Source organism: Styela clava, chromosome 3, assembly GCF_964204865.1.
Source record: "Styela clava chromosome 3, kaStyClav1.hap1.2, whole genome shotgun sequence".
Taxonomy (NCBI): Eukaryota; Metazoa; Chordata; class Ascidiacea; order Stolidobranchia; family Styelidae; genus Styela; species Styela clava.
In genome coordinates this window covers 24,791,498-24,813,366 of record NC_135252.1, presented here as the reverse complement: position 1 = coordinate 24,813,366, position 21,869 = coordinate 24,791,498, and the positions used below count along the sequence as shown (strand labels likewise).

General features: G+C 38.1%; 3 protein-coding genes across 3 annotated transcripts; 2 read left to right on the top strand and 1 right to left on the bottom strand.

The window, feature by feature from the left end:
* Positions 1–239: 239 nt before the first annotated feature.
* LOC120342110 (uncharacterized) lies at positions 240–17,622 on the bottom strand. The gene is made up of 10 exons (XM_039410800.2): positions 17,365–17,622; positions 15,500–15,628; positions 14,168–14,269; positions 13,139–13,235; positions 12,287–12,391; positions 11,391–11,460; positions 4,810–4,959; positions 3,982–4,152; positions 2,672–2,773; positions 240–876 (listed from the first exon to the last, which is right to left on the bottom strand). Exons 1-10 carry the CDS (start codon positions 17,447–17,449, stop codon positions 673–675), a joined length of 1,215 nt encoding a protein of 404 aa, XP_039266734.2. The 5' UTR covers positions 17,450–17,622; the 3' UTR covers positions 240–672.
* A 398-nt stretch (positions 17,623–18,020) lies between these two features.
* Positions 18,021–19,895, top strand: LOC120342112 (ran-specific GTPase-activating protein-like). The gene has a single exon (XM_039410802.2). It carries the CDS (start codon positions 18,141–18,143, stop codon positions 18,873–18,875), a length of 735 nt encoding a protein of 244 aa, XP_039266736.2. The 5' UTR covers positions 18,021–18,140; the 3' UTR covers positions 18,876–19,895.
* A 56-nt stretch (positions 19,896–19,951) lies between these two features.
* On the top strand, positions 19,952–21,051 carry LOC120342111 (WW domain-binding protein 4-like). The gene has a single exon (XM_039410801.2). It carries the CDS (start codon positions 19,959–19,961, stop codon positions 20,919–20,921), a length of 963 nt encoding a protein of 320 aa, XP_039266735.2. The 5' UTR covers positions 19,952–19,958; the 3' UTR covers positions 20,922–21,051.
* The last annotated feature ends 818 nt before the right edge of the window (positions 21,052–21,869 follow it).

Below are 21,869 nucleotides of genomic sequence, written 5' to 3'. Positions count from 1 at the left end.
ATTTGTATCTTATTGTTTGTTAGCTTGGTATTTTTATGGTGGGTCGCGAGACTTGACAAATTCTAAAAATGGGGCACGGCTCAAAAATTTTGAGAAAAGAAATTTGAGCAGGCAGGCTGTTGTTGTTAATCCGCCGCACATTCACACCCTTAACTTTCCCGATTATCTTCAACGAATATAAAAAAGGCCTCCCCATGTCATCGCTCACCCACTAAGGGAAAAAAACATTAGGAGACAAATTATTTATTTCAAAGTTTTATTCGCGATCGTATAAAGGTGTGTGACATAATGTAACCAAATTCAGTGTTGTGATAGGCTTTGTAACTGAGATGAAGTTTACCTCCATACAAGTCTCTGAACAGGCACTGTTGCTTATTTGGAAGCCAGATATTCCTCTTTTTATTATGAGGAGGGGGAATTCCAGCAAGTCATTAGCAGAGAAACAAGATAAATCCACAACAAATCATAAGGATACCGCTTATGAATCCACCTTTTAGGATTTTCAATGTCAGGAGGGAGGTGAGGGGAGTTTCCCACATTGGAAGCTCTGATATCCTTCTTTTTGTTATGGGGAGAGGGAATTCCAGCAAGTCATTAGCAGAGAAATCCAAAAAACATAGGGAAACCACCTGAAATGGTATCTGGGAATTCCCCTTTCAGAATTTTTCAATCTCACGCAGGAGGTGAGGGGAGTTCCCCACGTTGTCTCATTTCGTAAACTTTTGCCGACTTTCTGCTGACAACCCTCAAATATTTTCGTTTCATTCTTAGTTTCCGAGGTTTTAAAATATTCAGTACTCTCCACTTTTTTCTTCTTTGGAGCTCCTGTGCTCCGATGTATGGCCTGGCGGCTCTGTTTTTCCGTCGAAGTAGAACCTAAAAATAAAGAAAATTTTTAGGTCTGTATCAGAAATGATTGAAGCATGATAATAATAAGCTTTCACAAGAATGGAATTAGTCTTTATTGGTATCTACTGAAAGGATAAACCAGTGCTTCCAAAATTCTTCAGTTCGCGACCCACTTTTACCGCCATTTTTTCTGCGCAACCCACAATGAGATGTTGATATATGAGAAAGGAAACAATGTTTCCCTGTGCAATTTAGTATTAATGCGAAACTTGGGCATTGTGATGGCATAGGCATAGATAATAAATTGGACTCAGGTAGCAACGCAGAGGGATTGGGAATACTTGCACATACGAAATTAAACTAAATTAAAAACTCATTTCACAGGCGCACACCATTCAAAATTGGCACTACTACACGGGCCACACAAATTTCCTTTGCGGGCCGCATTTGGCCCGTAGGCCACAGGTTGCATACCGCTGCTCTAAATGCATCAGTGGTGTTTGCAACTCTTTTATCATTGCTCCTTCCCCTTTGAGATGAGGCTTCGGATCTTTGCTTCAAAACCAAGTTCAAGCCTGATTCAGATGATATCACAAAATATTCTGATATGTTGAAAAGAGCTGTCTCAAGCCACGATCTGGCTTAAGTAAAATTTCAAAAAGATGACTTAAAACAAGTCTAGACAAAAAAATAGTGTCAGTCAGTTCAAAATAAGGCTCAAGCTGTCTCGAGGAACTAAATTAGTCTAAGCCAAATTTCAAAGAAGGCTCAAGTGAAGTCCTGGATTTAGTCAGCTTTAAACAAAAATTTCTCAAGTCAAGTCACAAAACTAGCTTTCATCATTTTCAAAAAAATTGCTTAAGCCCAATTCCAGAGAATTTAGACTTGAAATAAAGTCGATTGCCAATATAACAAGCCAAACACAGATTATGCATCCTTTGGGAATCCCCTTAAATCTGCTTTGAACAAAGATGGATCAAGCCAAGTCTATTCACAAAACCGGCCTCTGCCAAAAAATGGCTCAAAGCCTGACTAATAATATCTAGCCACAAAAACGGCTTCAGTCAATGTTGATAAAGGATCTCTCAAGCAAATTCACAAAACTGACTTCAGTCAATTTCAAAATAGATGCCTCGGGCCTAATTCTTTATTACCGGTATATCTTGTGAATGTGAATCAATGTAACTATTTGTTTAAAAAGTTGCACTCCAGTGAAGATTGTTGTACCACATTTAAAACCAGGCGGCAATAATTGTTGTGTTGTTACTTCATCCAACTTTACTCATTTTACTATCCACCCACATACAGTAAGTGTCAGCTATTTGATGCGTATTTCTTTTTATTTATTGGTAACATTTACTCGTATTGTATTTTACTTTAGATTCATTCTAAGCGTACTCTAGATTTAAGTTGAACAGAGCCATATCAAGTTACCCAGTACTTAGGCGCGGCGGTGTGGCTCAACGGGCTAAGCGTTAGGAATACGCTCGCCACCGCACCTCTAATTACTCTGCGTGGGTTCGCAGGTTCGAATCCCATGCAGGGATGGTTATGTGCGAGAGGATTGCTGGACTCCTCGCCGTCGTTGGGTGGTTCACGTAACCGCTGGTCGGTTACGGCTTCCTCCACCACCAAGTCCATGCTTCCGAAAACAAACAATACAGTAAAACTAATCCCATACCCGACTTGGAATGGTAACCGGACGCGAGGCCGTGGTTCGCCATATGGATAAGCCGTCTTATCGGCTTTCCTCTCCCCCGGGATAAATATGCAAATCCTATCCTATCCCTACTTCATTACAGTCTCAATAAACAATACCTACCTCCCTCTTAGGAAACCATATATATCTGTGATCTTCCACTTGTTTCTTCTTCCATTCCTCAGCTTCTGAACGTTGCGGTTTACGTCGAACTATCGCGACCGTCTGTAAAAGAGTGAAATTATTAGTAAGCCCACCTTCACTCCGAACTTGGAACTAGACCAGGTTTTGTGAAACTGGGCCCTCGGCCACAAGAGGGAACCACGGGAAGTTTTCTGGGAGCCATGAGCAAACAACAAAAATAAATTTCACCGCACGACTAAGAAATATTACCGACTTTTCCCTCCAGAAAGATTATTAACCTAATCCTCCCGGTCTGACGCATGCGCGACGTTTCAGACGTTTTGCAATGCTGTGTGTATACCATGAGGTCTGGAATGTTTGTTATGGTCTTGCTTGAAAGGAAATCTTATTCCCCACACAACGATATGAGAATGAACCTTATATGACATTTAGAAGTGATAAAATTTCGCTTACATATCACGCGTGTACTTCCTGCTGCGATATAAAAACGTCGCACAACAAGAAAATGAATCCATAAACCTTGGCGTTGCGCGCTAACCAATAACAAAAGCTAGTATGATAAGGTCTTATTTTGAAGGTCATTTTATATGCTACATAACATAGGAGAGTGGACATCTCACAACGTCAGGAAGTTATAAAAAATATCGAGTCGTTTGATCGCAGCTGCCTCACCGAAAAAAAGTTAGGCGTTTTATCTCGCAAATTCTCCTTGTCTGACGATTATAAGCTTTTATGATTCATAATAAATGTTTTAATATGACTCACAAAAGCTTTCAACGCGATAAAGCACAAACAAACAATCGATCGATCTATCAAGCTTAGCCTGGCCTGATTCGATGTGGTGACTTCTCAAACGGAAAATTTCCAAAACGATTGAACGACGCGCGCTATGGAAAAGCGTTTAGTATCATATGAAAGAGAAAACCAATGTGCAGTCAACTGTATAGTCACATTTCAGCTTTACAATAGCTATAGACGTCCAACAGCTGATAGAATGAGAGAGTGTAAATATTTTTGTTATTTTTTGACGTTACGAGAGACCTCTTGAAAGAGGTGTTTTAGTTTACGGTCCTCCAGTGACATCTAGCGTATAGTACTCTAAAATACCTTTCCAATGGTATATAATTATTGTATATTGGGTAAATTTTGGGGGTCGTATGACATTAATAAAAATGGGTATTCAAAATTGGGCTCGATTGGGCGTCTAAAACAGGTTAAATCAATTTCATATGATTATATAAGCTTTCCTCTTTCCCATATAAGCTTTCCTCTCCCCCCAAAACTCTCACCTTTTTGAACTCATCAATGCTTTTATTCTGAGCCGCTCGTTTCGCATGGATTCTCCATTTTCCGTACGGATCCACAACATGTCGTTCAAAGGTGACATATTCTAAGATATTTCTAGGGACATCCGGTGAGCCAACCATCAGTCGACCAAAACGATCATGTATGGTCAGAAGCTGGAAATGATAAAATTTATAATTTGTAACAAAATTTTGGAACTCGTTAACTCATTTTTATGAGGTTATCACTCTGGACACAGCTCTTTGCCCCAGGGCTCTGTGAGAGAAACCTAGGGGCTCCGCAAGCTATTCGTTTACTTATAAAAATACTAACTTGGCCAATTTTTTAACTGTATAAAGAAGTAATAATTGCATTTATAAAATTAGACAACTGCAAATACATCATTTAATGAGGTAATTTTAATTTATTTTGGACATTGAACAGAAAACCACTGGTTTAAGTAACTCGCGGCATATTCAATAGCAAACAAATGAAGACTGTTTTGACAACATGGGAAAACGTTAAATATTCAGAAAACGGCGCTCCAGAAGTATGTGTACTAATATGGAGCTAACTAATTTTGTTCGCCCACTTTACATCAAGTTGTGTAAAGGGACTGAAACCTATGGGCAGGGGGTATATTCACTTGGCTAACACAAACAGTCGCCGAACTCGTAATAGAACTAAAATATGGAAAATTGGAATAAAATTAATGCCTAACCTTAACCTGGTACACATACTACGGGAGTACCCAGAAAACTGATCAATCTAAAAATCTTATTTGCACAAACTAATAAAAAATTTATGGATACACTGGGATTCAAACCACCAACCTGTCGTGTATGGAACCTCACAGTGACTTGGCCATAGAAGTTCTCATCATGCATCATCGGCAAACATATGATTTGAACTGTTCTCGGAGGTTCAATGGTTTCCACAAATTTCCAGTTGACCGTCTTCACGTCTAATCCTTCCAGCATTGTCTAAAAGATTTTTCTAGATAAATTATCCAGTAGGAGGCAATATAGAGTTATTTTTAGGGGGGTCTGAAAAAACAAAATGTAATGAATCGTGTGCTGGAGAACAGGATTAAAATTTGCATTTCATATTTCTAATGGTGGTGATAGGAGTCAAAAATTCTTAACAGTCTATGGATAAGGTTGCGTGCTGAAGATTTTGCTGTCAAAATTAAATCTTTCAGAAATCAGGGCTAAAATCAAGGTCAAAGTGTTTTCAATATGGAGTCAGGTGTCGAAAAAGAAAAAGGTTGCAGCAATACCAAAAATAGCTATTTCCCATTTATCAGTGATCGTTGGACCTTGCTCAGTGTGGAAATGCTGGAACCCATATAGCAATAATATCATGATGTGGATTTTATGCATTTAAATTGAAGTTCTTATGAGCACTATGGTGTCGGAGCATGTTTTTCCTAGAGCAGGATTCCAATCTTAAGTTCAAGATGAAATTCTGATTTCCAGATTTTACAGAAAGAACTCGAAGAGCATTAAGTGTTAATGTGTTATCACTTATAAATAACTTTCCAGGGCCATACTTAATTGCACATCACTTTGCAAGTCCAAGCTTGTTTATAACATGTTAAAGAAATAAGTTCTCTCCTATTTAGTAAAAGGAGAGACACTAAGAAAAAGGTTGGCGCCTTGCCAATGATGATGCAATACCAGTCTTGCTCAATTTCTTTGTTTCTTTTATTCTCTTGAGTTAAAACGTTTTTCTTGCAATGTAGCACTGTATGTGAAAAGGTGTTTTTGGCGAGAGTAAGGATAAAAGAATTTCTTGTTGCAACTCGAGGTTGTCAATTATTTGTGTGCCTTAGTTTGGGGCTATTTACATGGTAGCAGAGGATGGTTCCCTGCTTTTAATATTTTGCTGAAGAATATATATTATATAAGATGTCTACTGACAGTCCAAGTGGAAATCCTAGCTCAAGTGTGAGTGTACCTAGTTCAATTCAAAATGTGAGTACAAGACAAAATCCTCCAAAATTCCATGATGGAATATCTTATGCAAATTGGAAGAATAAACTTGAAATGTGGACTCTTGTAACCGGATATGCCAAAAAGGAGCAAGCTATAATTGTGCTTCTGACTGCATTTGAGGGCAATAATAGAGCTGAAAAAGCTGCTTCTGAGTTTAATGCTGATCAGCTACATACAGAAAATGGCATGAAGACTTTGCTTAATAAGTTGGATACGGTTTTTAAGAAAGACCAGGTTGATGATGCTTATGAAGCTTATGCAAGGTTTAACTGTTTTGAAAAATTGTGCGATGTGGGAATGAACGATTTCATTGTTGAATTTGAACATCGATACCACAAAATGAGTGAACATAAGATGGAACTCCCAGATTCAATTTTGGCTTTTAAACTTATCGATGCAGCAAAAATTCAATCTTCAGAAAGACAGCTTGCATTCACTCTTGCGAGCGATATGAAATACGATACAATGAAGTCAGCTCTAAAAAGGATTTTTCCAAGCAAACCTCTTGGAAATGAAAATGATGATGAAAATGCGAAGGCAATCAACATAAAGGCAGAGGCATATTATGCAAACAGAAAGTATTTCGGCCAAAGACAGTTTTTCAAACCTGACATGAAAAATAAACAGTACAATCCAAAGAATAAACTTGGAGAGATATCCAGATGCGCTGTGTGCGACTCAAAAATGCACTGGGCTGACAAATGTCCTCATAACCCCAGGCACAAAAGCGTACATGTAGCCGAAGGAATCGATGATCCTCGCCCTTCAAAATGTCAACCAGATAGTGATGAAGAAGTTGTTGAAAATCCGATGGAGTTTGTGAATGCTATTTTTCTTACCGAATGTCAAGACAATGAAATTTATGTTACAGAAACATCTGGTTGTGCTATTCTCGATACTGCATGCACAAAGACTGTCTGTGGTGAGAGCTGGTTCAGTGACTATGTTGACAAATTGGATGACAACTTCAAGAAGTCTGTCAAGATCCAGAAGGGTGGAACTGGTTTCAAGTTCGGAGATGGGAGAGAAGTAATTTCCACCAAGAGTGTTATGCTTCCAGCTATCATTTCAGGTGCGTTATGCTACATTAAGGCTGACGTGGTGAAAGATAAATTGCCTCTGCTGTTAAGTAAGTCAACACTGAAAAAAGCAGGGACAACAATTAATCTTGAAAATGATGAAGCAATTATGCTGGGAAAGCCTGTTGAGCTCCAGTTTACCACAAATGGACATTATTGTATTGATATACATCCTTGTCAGGCTTCAAAGATTCAACAAAGAGACAGAAAAGATGTGTTCACTTCATCAATTTATACAAAATCCGATAAAGAAATAAGAAAAGAAATTTTGAAATTACACAAACAATTCGGCCATGCTTCTGAAGATAATCTGATTCGACTAATTAAGACTGGAAACAAGAGCTTGAGTTCTGACATAACATCAATCATTCGAGAGGTGACAAATGAATGCGAAATTTGTTTGTTGCATAAAAAAGCACCTCCTAGACCAGTGGTCGGTTTGCCTCGATCTAATGAAGTAAACGAAACTGTGGCTCTTGATTTGCATCAGCTTGGACCAAGCCTTTGGTATTTACATGTCATTGATGAGTTTTCTAGATATAGTAACGCTGCATTGATTCACTCAAAATCACCAAAAATAATCATTCAAAAGTTTTTGCAGTTCTGGGTGAGCATTTTTGGTGCACCACGCAGGGTAATTTCAGACAACGGTGGAGAATTTAATAATGAGGAATTTCGTGATATGTGCGAAAACTTCAACATCTCTGTAAAGACAACACCCGCCTATTCACCATGGTCAAATGGTGTGTGTGAGCGTCATAATCAAATACTCACAAATATTCTTATAAAGATCAAGAAAGATGTTCAATGCAACTGGGAGACAGCACTTGCTTGGTCAGTTTGTGCAAAGAATTCACTGGTTAACAACAGTGGATTCAGTCCAACCCAGATTATGTTTGGAAGAAATATAAACCTGCCATCTGTGATGAAAGATGATCTACCTGCCCTGGAAGGAAAAACAATCAGTGAAAAAGTTGGTGAACATATCAACACATTGCATGCCTCAAGAAAAGCATTCATCGAGGCAGAATCGTCACAAAGAATAAGAAGGGCATTGCGAAGCAACACACGACCATATAGTGGCAATTTTGAAATTGGGGAAGATGTCTACTATAAAAGGAATGACAGCAATGAATGGAAGGGACCAGGACGAGTTTTAGGAAAAGATGGTGTGTTGGTATTCTTGCGGCATGGTGGACAACTCATAAGGGCACATACAAGCAGAGTCCAGAAATTGAAGCAGAACAACAACTCGCTCAATCATGTCTCCCGTCAAATTGACGAACAACAGAGCGAGATTTCAAATGATACTGATTATGAAAAAACTGAAATTTCACAAGTTGAGGAAACAGCTTTGCCTGAAACACTGCAGGAAAGGCATCCGGATTCATCTGAAGAACAAGCTCATATTCCTTGCCAGAGTTGTAATGAAGAACCAAGCTATGATCAGGTCCACAACATGGTTCTCAAGAAGAATCAAATGGTTACATTTAAAAATGATGGAATTTTGTGTGAAGCAGAAATCTTAAACAGGGCAGGAAAGGCAACTGGCAAATATCGGAATTGTTTTAATGTTGAATATAAATCACCTTCACATCTTTCTGGTGTGAAGCACTGTGTTGATTTTGATCAGGTTCAAGAACTGCAAGTGATACCACCTCAACAAGAATCCATGGTTCTAAATAATGTCAGAAAAGAAAGTCATGTATTCGTCACGGAAGATATTGATTTTGATGAAGCTAAAGCAAAAGAACTGCAAAGCTGGCAGGAAAATGATGTGTTTGATGAGTGTGCAAATGAAGGCCAAAAATGCATATCTGTGAAGTGGGTGTGTTCCCTAAAGAATACAGACAAAGGAATATTACCAAAAGCAAGACTTGTAGCTCGTGGTTTTGAGGATCCTGACATTGATAATGTGGAGAAAGATTCACCCACTTGCAGCAAAGATGCTTTGCGTACTGTGATTGCCATCACAGCTCAAAAAGGTTGGAGATTGCAGAGCATAGATATAAAAACTGCCTTTCTGCAAGGAGAGAAACTGCAGCGGAATGTATACCTCATTCCTCCTAGAGAAGCTAAATGTATGCCAGGAAAAATTTGGAGACTCAAAAAGTGTGTCTACGGCCTTACAGATGCTTCCCTGCAGTGGTATGTATGGTAGGGTAAAGCGTTTTATGTTGGAAAATAAAGGGAAAATGACAAAGAATGATCCTGCAGTGTTCTGCTGGCATGAAGCAAAATCATTGCAGGTAATAATTGCAGTTCATGTTGACGACTTTCTATGGGCCGGAACAGTAAAATTTCAACAGAGTGTGCTACCCAAGCTGCGCGAGACATTCAAAATTGGGAATGAAGAATCTAAAAGCTTCAAGTATATTGGAATTGAGATTGACCATGACAAAAATGAAGTTTTGCTCAATCAAACCGAATATATTTCAAATTTGACTCCGATAAAGATACATTCTGGGCGAAATAGTGATGATTCAGTTACAATCAAAGAGCGAGATGAATTGAGATCAAAAATTGGACAATTTTTATGGGTCAGTGGCCAAACAAGACCGGACATTGCATATGATGTATGTATTCTGGCAACCAATTTCAAAAATGCGACTGTGAGAGATTTGTTTCTTGCAAACAAAGTCTTGCGCAAATTGAAGTCAAACCCATTCAGCTTGAAATTTCAAAATCTAGGACCGAATGAAAATCTAAATCTTGTCTGTTACACTGATGCATCATTTGCAAGTCTGAATGATGGAGGCAGCCAATCTGGAAGTCTTGTTTTTCTGGTAGGAGAAAGTGGATACTGCAATTTACTAAGCTGGGAATCAAAACGCATCCGTCGAGTTGTCAAGAGCTCTTTAGCAGCTGAAACTTTGGCATTATCAAATGGCATTGACACAGCAGCGTTTGTGGCTTCATTGTTTGCTGAAATTTGGAATGGTGACATCAATGATGAAAAGCTACCTATCGAATTGGTGATTGACAATCTTTCTTTATACGAGGCGATTAAATCAAATAAACAGGTTCAAGATAAGAGACTACGAGTGGATATTGCAATTGTGAAAGAAATGATCAAAAACAAGGAGGTTTCAAATGTTTACTGGGTTGAAGGAAAACTACAGCTGGCAGATACCCTAACAAAGAGTGGAGTATCATCATCAAAACTTGTGGACATTTTATGTAATGGTCAATTTTAATTTAAAAAGAAAAACTGGGGAATATGTTAATGTGTTATCACTTATAAATAACTTTCCAGGGCCATACTTAATTGCACATCACTTTGCAAGTCCAAGCTTGTTTATAACATGTTAAAGAAATAAGTTCTCTCCTATTTAGTAAAAGGAGAGACACTAAGAAAAAGGTTGGCGCCTTGCCAATGATGATGCAATACCAGTCTTGCTCAATTTCTTTGTTTCTTTTATTCTCTTGAGTTAAACGTTTTTCTTGCAATGTAGCACTGTATGTGAAAAGGTGTTTTTGGCGAGAGTAAGGATAAAAGAATTTCTTGTTGCAACTCGAGGTTGTCAATTATTTGTGTGCCTTAGTTTGGGGCTATTTACATTAAGTTTGTAGAACGTTCTTAACCCTCAATTGAAGAAGGTGCGCATACAATGTTTTTGATATCAAAATTTGATTTTTCAAAGCTCGAGACAATTTTTTTTAAATTGGTTCTCAACCTTTTTAAGCCGTGCACCTATTTTAGAATTAGTCACGCCTTGTGCCGCACCTCAAAAATAACTAGCTAACATTAAGCTGCAAATAACAGATAGTAAAGCGAAAGTATGTTTCATTCAAAAAGCGGCGTTGGAAATACGGATGGAACGTAAATATCCAAAATAAGGCGAGCAAGATCAAATCTAACATTTTTTATTTTTAATTATCTTTACGGCCATTCAAAAAATTGTTTACGCAAGTTTGGGAACCACTGCTCTAAAATTTCATCGTTTGAGAACGTCTGCTCAAATTTTTATGAATTTATTCGGCCACCAATGCACACTCCATTAGATCTGCATTCTGCAGTGTATCTGGTATTGGTGTTATCTGGCTGCATAGGCAAGGCGAAAGTATGTTTCATTCAATTATTGCATCTCCCAGTCCTGTTGGTAGAAATCACCTTCTATGGTGCATTGACTTATTCTTACCGGATAAGCAAATTCCGTCACAAGACTATAAATAGTAGTCATGGGTGTTTTTGCCGCCCAAATTTTATTTTCTCAGAGTTCAAAGTTGAAGTCGGAAGTTTTTCAATATAGAATCAGGTGTCGGTTGTACAAATTCCCTGACTTCACATCACTATTGGTTGCGATTACTCACTAAAGAGAATTGTTTGATACTTACTGGATAAGCGAATTCCGTCACAAGACCATGCAACGCCTCCTCTGTGTCTTGCTTCTTTGGCAAAGTCCAACTGGGAAAACAAATAGGAGTTTTGAACATTTAAAATAGATATTTAGTAAATTTCAAAAATATAAATGTTTCAACATTGGTCATCTGGGCACCGAGCAACTCCAAGAGTCGTGCATACACACAAGGAACAGGATGTTATTGGACATAAAATAGACCTATGCATCGTTTTGTAATTATCTTGTTGGATTTCTGGATCAATTGCTTTGAAATTTGAAATTTTATTTTTCGTTAGAAGGCCAACAACTTTTATTTATGTCAAAACTTTCTGTAGAGCTAGATGATTCGTTTTCAGTTCAAAATTTTGTGTAATGACCTCTTATTTGTAAGGGTTCTTCAACCTCAATTGGGCTAAGCAAAAGTCATAAGTTCATACTGCCATACTCATACAGTAAAAGATAAGGTAGATTACTGCTTCGCTTTGGCCTCCGTGTCCATATATTTGAGCATCGCTCTCCCGTAATATATACAGTGCTAGAATTAGTACAAAGCCTGATACTCCCGCAGTATGTGAACCAAGATGGCGGACATTGGAACATAGTATGTGTACCAGGTTAGGGTTAGACCATAATTTCAGGTACAAATACCACAGGAGTCACTTGGCTAGTCCCTGAACTCGCCCGAATAGAACTAAAATAAGAAAAATTGGAAGAAAATTATGGCCTAACTCTAACCAGGTAAACATACTATGTTCAGGTGTCCCCCATCTTGGTTCATATACTACGGGAACGCCCAAAGCCTATACAAGGGCCGGGACATCTAACGATCTCAGTGGTCTAAGGCCAGCCCATGGTGCCAGTATCTATCAATAAATGAAATTCCTAACCTACTTTTCTGTGTTTAGAAGTTCATGGGCTTTGATATAAATCTCTTGAGCTTCAGCTGGGAAACGCCTACGGTGGAAAGTCGGCACTCTTTTCTTTATCTGTCGATGGCTGGAAGTTATGGAAAATGAACGGTTAAAATGCAGAAGTTGGTAGTCTGTTCACAAGATTTCAAATATAGCTTCGACCAAGCAGCCATCAGAGTCTCTCAGAATTTTCTATTTACATATTTATCCCAGCGGAGAAAAAACTGAGATAAGACGGCCTAATCATATAGTGAACCACAGCCTCTCATCTGGTTACCAATCATTTCTGGTATGGGATTGGTTAGCCAGTTGTTCATTTCATGCATGGACTCAATGGTGGAGGAAGTTGTAACAGACCAGCGGTTACTTCAACCACCCTACGGCGGCAAATAGTTCAGCAATCTTCAATTAATTCAACTGAATCGGGAACTTAACCGTCCAGCTGTTGGTGTTTTCGACCCTTCAACACAATCCCAAGAAATTAACTATCTCTATTAAGCGATGTTAGATTGATGACTTGTACGGTACTCACCATAGAAACAGTAGTTTCCTAACTCTAAAATTTTAAATTACATATTAGAACCTTGGGTGTCGCAGCTCAATAATCACATTTGGTACCCACGACTTCCCGTCCCCAGTGAAACTGTGTGATTTTCATTTTTTTTCGTATTTTCTGTGTTCATTTGTTTTTTTATTTTCTGGTTGAAAAAAAATGAACTTGACTTGACATAATTATCCTCATGATTTTAACCTATGAGCCCACATAGAGTTATCAGAGGCGTGATTGCTAACGACGTCAGTTAGAAAAATTTAACCTAAAATCCAGTGTTACCTCATTTTATCAGTTCTTAAATCTTCAAACTCTTTTCTCGGCGCTCTTAGTCGGGTCATCATATCATCTTTAGGTTTATATTCTCTGAATACCATTTCTGAAAACAAAAATATTTTAAGAATTGGAGTAGCCTGGACGAGAAGATGTTTAAGTTGAATCGGATATAAGCGAGAGTCATTAGAATTTGATATAAATGCGAGAATTACTTTTTACCAAACCATTAGTACGCTACGTTCGACCATGTGGAATGCCACATTGAACGCTCTGTGTTGCGCACCCCTGTCTTAGTGCATACATATGTGATGACTTCAAGCATGAGCTATGAGTTTAAGTCAGGAATGACTTGGACCGAAAATTTCACTATTCTGAAGACATCGTGTGCGGGTTCATGTAAAAAACAACATAATTCGGGCCATGTTCACAAAACAAAGTAAGTACTCCTAGTTGTCGTGGCATAATCAATTATGCATATGTTATTCCTGACTGCCACCTGACTACGTCATTCAAAATTTACGTCACTACAAAGTCACTGTAACGTAATGTAAGGCCCTCCAAAATATACTAACTGTCATCCAAGACATGCAGACGATCACCCGATCCTTGCCTCTGACCAGAGTCAGACTTCCTCAGACATATTTTATTTGGTACTACCCGAAGTATGTGAACCAAGATGGTGGACACCGGAACATAGTATGTGTACCAGATTAGGGCTATGCCATAATTTTATTCCAATTTTCCTTATTTTAGTTCTATTATGAGTTCGGGGACAAGTGACTCCCGTAGTATTTGTACCTGAAATTATGCCTGCCCCTAACCTGGCACACATACTACGTTCCGGTGTCCGCCATCTTGGTTCACATACTTCGGGTAGTACCGAATAAGGTATGTCTGAGGAAGTCTAAATCTGGTCAGACGAAACGTTACAGAAATATATTTATGTCAGTGTTCAGCAAGACCCTTGAATCACTTCGAATTTAGGCAAATCAGAATCGATTTAGATATTAATGAATGCAATATAACCGTACTAACTTGTAGAAGATACATCTATTGCTCTCTCCTTCCGTGGATATCTCCATTCCTGATAGTTGAACTGGGCGTACATCCGACTTTTCTTCAGCCTCCCAGTTAGGCCTGTGAAAAGTAATTCATGTTAATTATATAACACAAGAGCTGCATGATAACATAAACATATTTCTGCAGCAATTCGTCTGACCAAAGTCAGATCTCCTCAGATAAGCAGTTTACAACATTTAATGCTGATTATTGTTTAAGATGAGTTGGGATGGGGGGGGGGGGGGTCAATGGCCTAGTGTAAGGGGCTCTCAAACTGGGCCATCATTCCCATACGGGCGGCAAAAGCCATCATTTTTGGACCATAAGCAAAAGCACATGATTAGACATTTTTACAACAATTCCTCAGACAAGCTGTTTTCAAAAATCAATGTTAATTATTGTTTAAAAAAGGGCGTCAATAAACTAGTGTAGGGGTTCTCAAACTGGGCCACCGTTCCCACACGACGCAAAGCGATTTTCTGGAGACGATAAGCAAAAGAACATGATTAGACATTTTTACAACAATTCCTCAGACAAGCTGTTTTCAAAAATCAATGTTAATAATTGTTTGAAAAAGGGCGTCAATAAACTAGTGTAGGGGTTCTCAAACTGGGCCACCGTTCCCACACGACGCAAAGCGATTTTCTGGAGACGATAAGCAAAAGAACATGATTATGCATTTTTACAACAATTTGTCTGAAAAAAAATCAGAATTCCTCAGACAAACGGTTTTTAAAAATCAATGTTAATTATTGTTCGAAAGGGGGGGTTTCTAAAGTGTAGTGTAAGGGTTCTCAAACTGGGTCCTCGTTCCCACAAAGACGGCGCAAAGCCGTAATCTTCGGACCATGAGCAAAGGGATAGGATTAGGCAGTTTTACAACAATTTGTCTGAACAAAATTAGAATTCCTCACAAGCGGTTTTCAAAAATCAATGTTAGTTATTGTTCAAAAGTGGGAGGCAATAACCTAGTGCAGTGGTTCTCAAACTGGGTCATTGTTCCCACAAGGGCGGCACAAAGCCGTCATCTTGGAACTATAACAAAAGTACATGATCAGGCAGTTTTACAACAATTTGTCTAACCAAAATCAGAATTCCTCAGACAAGCGGTTTTCAAAAATCCATCTTAATTATTGTTTAAAAGAGGAGGCCAATAGACTAATGTAGGGGTTCTCAACTCGGGCACTACAAAGAGGTTCTGTGGGGACCTTAATCAAAAGCACATGATTGGGCTGTCTTATCAGCCTTACTCTCCCACAATGAAAAAAGACGTTGAAAAATTTTAAAATAAATCATCCAATAGCTAACCTATTCTTTCAGCTTCCTCCATATTCCTCGGGTTCTTGTTCCTACTGTTCTGCAGAACTTCTCCGAATTTCTCGTATGCGTTGATGCAACGAATGGGAATTAGTGAGCAAGCTGTTGTTGTTGATTCACCTGGATTATCAGAAAACAAATATTGGAAAAATTCAAATTTGGTCTGACCGAGGGCGTGCTTGCAATTTTCAAAAAATCGACCCGAAAATTTCTAATTGCCGAGTTGAATTGTAACAACTAGCGGCTGTGGACGAACTCCAAGAGTTGAGGTTCTTAATTAAAAGCATTCCGAGCTACGAAAAATTGCTTTGTATGATAAAAAAAAGACTTTTTTTCCTCTTTTCAAAACAGAGGAAGGTGGTTATTGCTATCCTCAAAACCCCTGGCTATGACCCTGTTGCAAGAACAAGAGCTGTGAAGCCTGACACCAACTCCAACCACTCAAAAAACTGCTGAAGTATGCGCACCAAGATGTCGCACAACCTGAACACTAACCTGGTATACAACCTGAGTTCAGCTTGTGCGCCATCTTGGTGCGCACTTCAGGGGGTCCCAAAAAACAACTTCTGATCTGAATCTCGACTCGTAGTTGATACCATTCTGACCCAAACCCCAAACTGAAAATAATTTGAGTCCTGCTCGAACTTTGAGAAAACCAAACGATGACAACAAGAAGTCTGGCACAAGCAAGCACTAGGGTGGTGTAGCCAGTCTGCGGACGATTTCATTCAAACCGCTATAAAACAAAAACCAATATTTCTAACCCGTTAATTTTTTCACGGTAGGTGCATTGTCATTTACTCCACACGCTAAACCTCGAATTAACTTTCTACGACCAGGGGTTAAAGCTATACAAATCACCAAAGTACGACACTCTGAAGACGTATTTGCGACCGAACGACCCGTGTGCGACCACAGATTTCAAGCCTTGAACATCGTTTCTGCTGCGTCGAGACTAGGGCATACGCAGCCATGCGTGAAAAAATGGGCTTCTAATTGCATTTCTGACCGTCATATATTTTAAGAACACGATTATTTCAAACAAAATTCTTCAAATTATAAACAAACACCGCATCACAGAAAGATATTATTGACGTATTGGAAATGCGCACCTCCCTACTCCCCCTCCTTTGAAGGTAGAGACGCGAAACTTCAAAGATGGTTAAAAGAAACACAACTCTACCCTCCTGCCAAGTTTCATCTCTTTATCTCTTATATTTGTATGGATTTTCAACCTTTTTTAAAGGAACAATGGGTAGTTGGCGACATGGTAAAATGGTCCGTTTTTTTTCTTCGGTCAGGTTTTCGGTCGTAACTTTTTTATTTGTGGCCGCATTTTAGTGTAATTTTGTAGAGCTACGAGGGATAAGTGGACGATAACGCGTGAGAAATATCGGCGCGGTTCGTTAATTTTTTCGGCATTAATTTAATCGATGAAGTTGATGGTCGCAGATAGGTCATGGCCGCAAAGTGGGTAAGCCACCCTAGTGCAGTTTTGAGTATTTTGTGACGTCTGAAGTTGCCGCAAAACCAATGGCGGGATTTCCAAACCATGACCGCTATGGTCAAACCATGGCGGCTGACTTTTTAGCTTCCACAAACCAATGGTGTGAGGCGGGGTACCACAGCCAGACGGCAGCAAATTGAAAACTATGGCTGGTAAAATTGTGCTGCCACAAACCAAGGAAATTAGCCTATAATATAATAGCACGACTGCCCCTGATAGTGACAAACTTTGGGAAGTTGGAACATGTGATGTAAAATGACTGCTTCAAGTGCCTAAATAACGCTAAATAAAAATGTGACGTGAAAATACAACCTAAATTTTCATTTTTATCAAATAAAAGCCAACTTACCAAGGAGTCCTTGTCTGGCGAGTATTGTTGACCTCCAACAACGACCAAATACTCTGGACATTGAAATGCATTTCGTGGTCGCCATAATGTCCCTGGAATAACTCACTGAATCCACATTACAAAGTTATATCCAATAAATGCGCCTCTCACAGCAGAAACGCACGCACAAAACTAAACCTGAATGGACAAAACCTCTAAAAGTCGAAGATATTTATAGAGCTGACATGAGAGTAGCCGTGGTTTCGTGAAACATGACCAACGCAGGAGAAAGAGAGAGATTTATTATTTTGTCAATCGAAATATATACAATCATCAATACGAAAAAATATATAAGTGAAATAGAAATATTCACCAAAACAGGACCTACCTACCGAAACCCACTTACAACATGAAAACGATAAGTATGACGTCATGTCATGCACTAAATATTTTCAATCTTGCGGTAAAATTATAGACATGTATGATAGTTGCCATATTTATTCGATTTAAACTCAATATTATTTAATGCATTTTATATAAATCTATTTGATTATTTTATATAAACTATAAATCAAACTATAATAAACCTAAAATCAATGTATGTATATTATTACTATATTTAGAAGATCAATGTTATTATTTCTCAGGTAAAAAATGAATGTAAGTACAAATATCGGGAAAAAAATTGGCAAGTGTTATTTAACGACAGTGTTGAAATTTACCAAATTTCAAGAGACGCGCGTGTTACGTTTTGACTGTTTCATAGTAAGTTTTAGATTTCTTGGAGTTATCAAAAAATGGTAGAAACGAAGCCAGATACTTTAAACACATCTGCAGAGGGCGATCATGATCCTCACTATGAGCCAATCGTTACATTACCTCTCAAAGAAATAAGGAATTTTGAAGAGGACGAAAATGAACTCTTTAAAATGCACGCAAAAATTTTCCGGTGGGCGTCCGAGTCTGATCCCCCGGAATGGAAAGAACGAGGTAGCGGGGACGTTAAATTTCTTCAACATAAAGAGACAAAACGTGTACGATTACTTATGAGAAGAGATAAAACTCTTAAACTATGTGCCAACCATTTTGTGGATGAGTACATGAAACTGGAGCCGCACTGCGGAAGCGAGAGAGCATGGCTTTACAAAGCGTTTGCGGATTTTTCAGACGACGAGCCAAAACCTGAATTATTGGTTATCAGATTTTACAATGCGGAACGAGCGACAGAATTTAAAGAAATGTTCGATAAGTGCATTGAAATTAATAAAAATTTACCCAAAATTGAGAATCAAGAAGAACAGGAAAGTACTGAAAAACCGGAAACAACTCAAGAATCGAAGAAAACAGCTGAAAAATCTAAGGAAACCACTGAACTTGAATCTGCCACTGAAAACCTGGAAGCACTGAAAATAGAAAAGGGTGACAAAACTGAAAATAACGACGAAAAAAAGACAGAAAATGGTGAAAAAACTCCTGAAAAAGATGACGGAAAAGTTGAAACTACCAAAACTGAGAGTTCACCAGAAAAATAACAGAATTATCTGCCAATTTAACTCATTTTTTTGTATGTTTCAGACTTTGAATTTAGGATTTTTTTCTATAATAATATGGATTCTGGTAAAACATGCAGGGGACGTTTCAAATTATTGGAAAAAAAATTCTAAATTAAATGACCTCTTAGTTTGGTCGTTTTATTTTTGAGTCTTATGCTCGCGTCTTTGTGTGGATATACGATATATCACATTTGTCATGTCATTTGAATAGCCTGAGTCTTTGCTAAATCAAGGCATCACATTTCCCATAGTTAATAGTTGCAATTCATTACCACTGCCTTTTATATTCAATTTACTCCACTACCATATGACCCCATTGACTGCAATACATAACTTTGATAATCATTTATGTGTAGCTAGTCGGAATAATAGCATTCCAACAAATAGAAGTCAATTCTGTCAATCGAGCTTATGTCAGTTCTTTTATATTCCGGTGTGTTTACCCCTTAATTACATAGTTTACTGTTCCATATTCATTGAATGTATCCCTATTGACTGCAATACAATAACTTTGATAATTATCACTCATGTGTTGACTCGTCGGAATAATATCATTTCAACAAATAGGAGTCGATGCTGACAATCCCAATTGTGTTATATTCGACATAGAATGCTTGAGGTTTAAATATAATCAATAAATCCAATTTTGGCAATTCTTGGAGTTTAAAAAAAGATTTCATAAGTTCTCTAATATCAAATAAAGGCTTTTTTAGCTTGTGAATAATAGTTTTTCACTCGAACCATACAAAATTTTTCCTAAAATAAAAATATTGCATATTATTATCGGTAATTTCATTTATTTTGGACAACATGAAGGCAAAAAAGCATGATAAAGTGGCATTAGCACCATTCCTTTTATGTGAGATTGTTTCGACCAGCTATATTGCATCATTCCTTTTACATCGATTGTTCTGGTCAGTCATGCTTCAGTGATTTTCTATTAGACCGTGCCTCAATGCTGCTTTTTCAATTAATAATATCATCCGTGTTTTTTCAAGATTTTAATTATTTAATATCAATGTTTATGAAACTACTTGCTGTTTTGTGAATTTTGGACCAAAAATGGCGACGTATTGGAAATCCCAACCTCGAAAATTTTGCGACACTTGTAAATGTTGGCTCTCGGATAACAAAGCGAGTATTGAGTTTCATGAACGAGGGAAGAGTCACCAAGAGAAAAAAGAGAAGCAGATCGCAGCGTTGCGGAAAAAAAGTGCTATTCAATACAAAAATCAACAAAAAGCTGGACAATACATGAAACAGATTGAAAAAGCCGCATTGAAGCAATACAAAAAAGATTTAGCTGAACAAGGAATTAAACTGAATTTACCTGAGGACACTGAAACAGAGGAAAAACAGTCAAATTCTGGCGTTAGTTCTTTTAAAGACTCACAAACAGGGAGTAAAAGTTCAAAAAAACGTAAAACGCAACCCAAAACTAATAATTGGACTAAAGAAGTATCACCCGAAGGCCATACATACTATTGGAACACTGAAACGGGAAAATCCCAGTGGGTGAAACCTGATGGTTTTATTGATAAAGAAGAAAAATCTGGGGATTCCCCGAAAGCAGCGAAAGTTTCTACAGAGGAATCACCTTGGACTGAGCAAGTTGCCCCAGAGGGAAATACCTACTATTGGAATACTGAAACTGGGAAGTCCCAATGGGTAAAACCAGAGGGGTATAATCCCGAAAATTTGACATTCAAGCCTATTGAAAACAAAGACGATAGGGAGGGGGAAGCCCCTACTAAAAAGCCTAAATATGGTGGAGATCCATATGGCTCCTGGTCGGTCATAAAAGAAACTAAATCTGAAAAGAAAATCGACTTGCAACTCCCCAAAAAAATCTCTAGCGCTGAAAGTGACGGTCTTATAGACAGGACTTCATTAGAGGAATCGCATGAGCCCAAAAAGCGAGAATTTGATGAAAAAATTGTTAAATCGCTAGGTGGGGGGTCAGAAAATTTTAAGAAAAAATCTGTCAAACAAAGATCAATTAGAAAACGTAATGTTGATGATTAATTGACATTTGGGGTTGAAGTTCATGTACTTAGTTCCTGCATTACTTCCTGAATTTTTATTTAGTTTTTGTTTTGTGCACTAATATACTTTGTTCACTATTTCAGACCACAATGCCATAATATGACCATGATGTATTTTTTTTCACATGGGAGGGGGGGGGGGGGGTGAGGGCAGTGGCGGGCCAAAGGAGCAGCCGCCCTGGGCAGCACGTTATAGGGGTGAGTTTGTTGCTTAGTTCGATAGTTCAAATAATATTATTAGCATTACAGACATTTTACTCTCACTTGACCTTAATTTATTTATTTTCATGTATATAACATCTATACGGTAATTTGTTTATCCCCCAAAATTTTTTTTGAAGTTAGGTATAAGAGGCAGCATTATCAGAAACTCGCCCTGGACACGCCACCGGGTGAGTGATGTCCATATTTAGAAATTTGATTGAAAAAGTAACTTTTTAAAACTGATTGTCAAACATGAAATAGACTTTCATTTCTGCCTCTGTAACTCAACATGGACTTGATTGGCACTCATGCTTTAAGATTTAGTTTTGTCAACACTCTTAATTATCCATATCACAGTTGTGTATGAAGCTTCTATAACGGGCGACGCTCGATTAAAATTCTGTGGGACAGGGCTTGACCAGAGAGACAGCTAGTTTTCACTATAAGTTCACTTCTTGGCGAAATCTCCTTTTTATACGTTTTTAGATAGAATTTTAAGTTGACAAGACTTTTTCCATTGCGTGTGCGTTGCGTGTGCTCTACATTACCTCATGATATCACAAATAAGCAGTAAATTCATTAGAACAATTTGCAACCTAACTCGAACTGACAGCCTTAGTTTTTCAACGGAGAGAGTGCTTATTCAAAAACCAAAAGCTAATAAATTGTAAAATCTTTTAAGGTACTAATAATTTCCTTAGAGCGACACCAGCAACAGCTATCC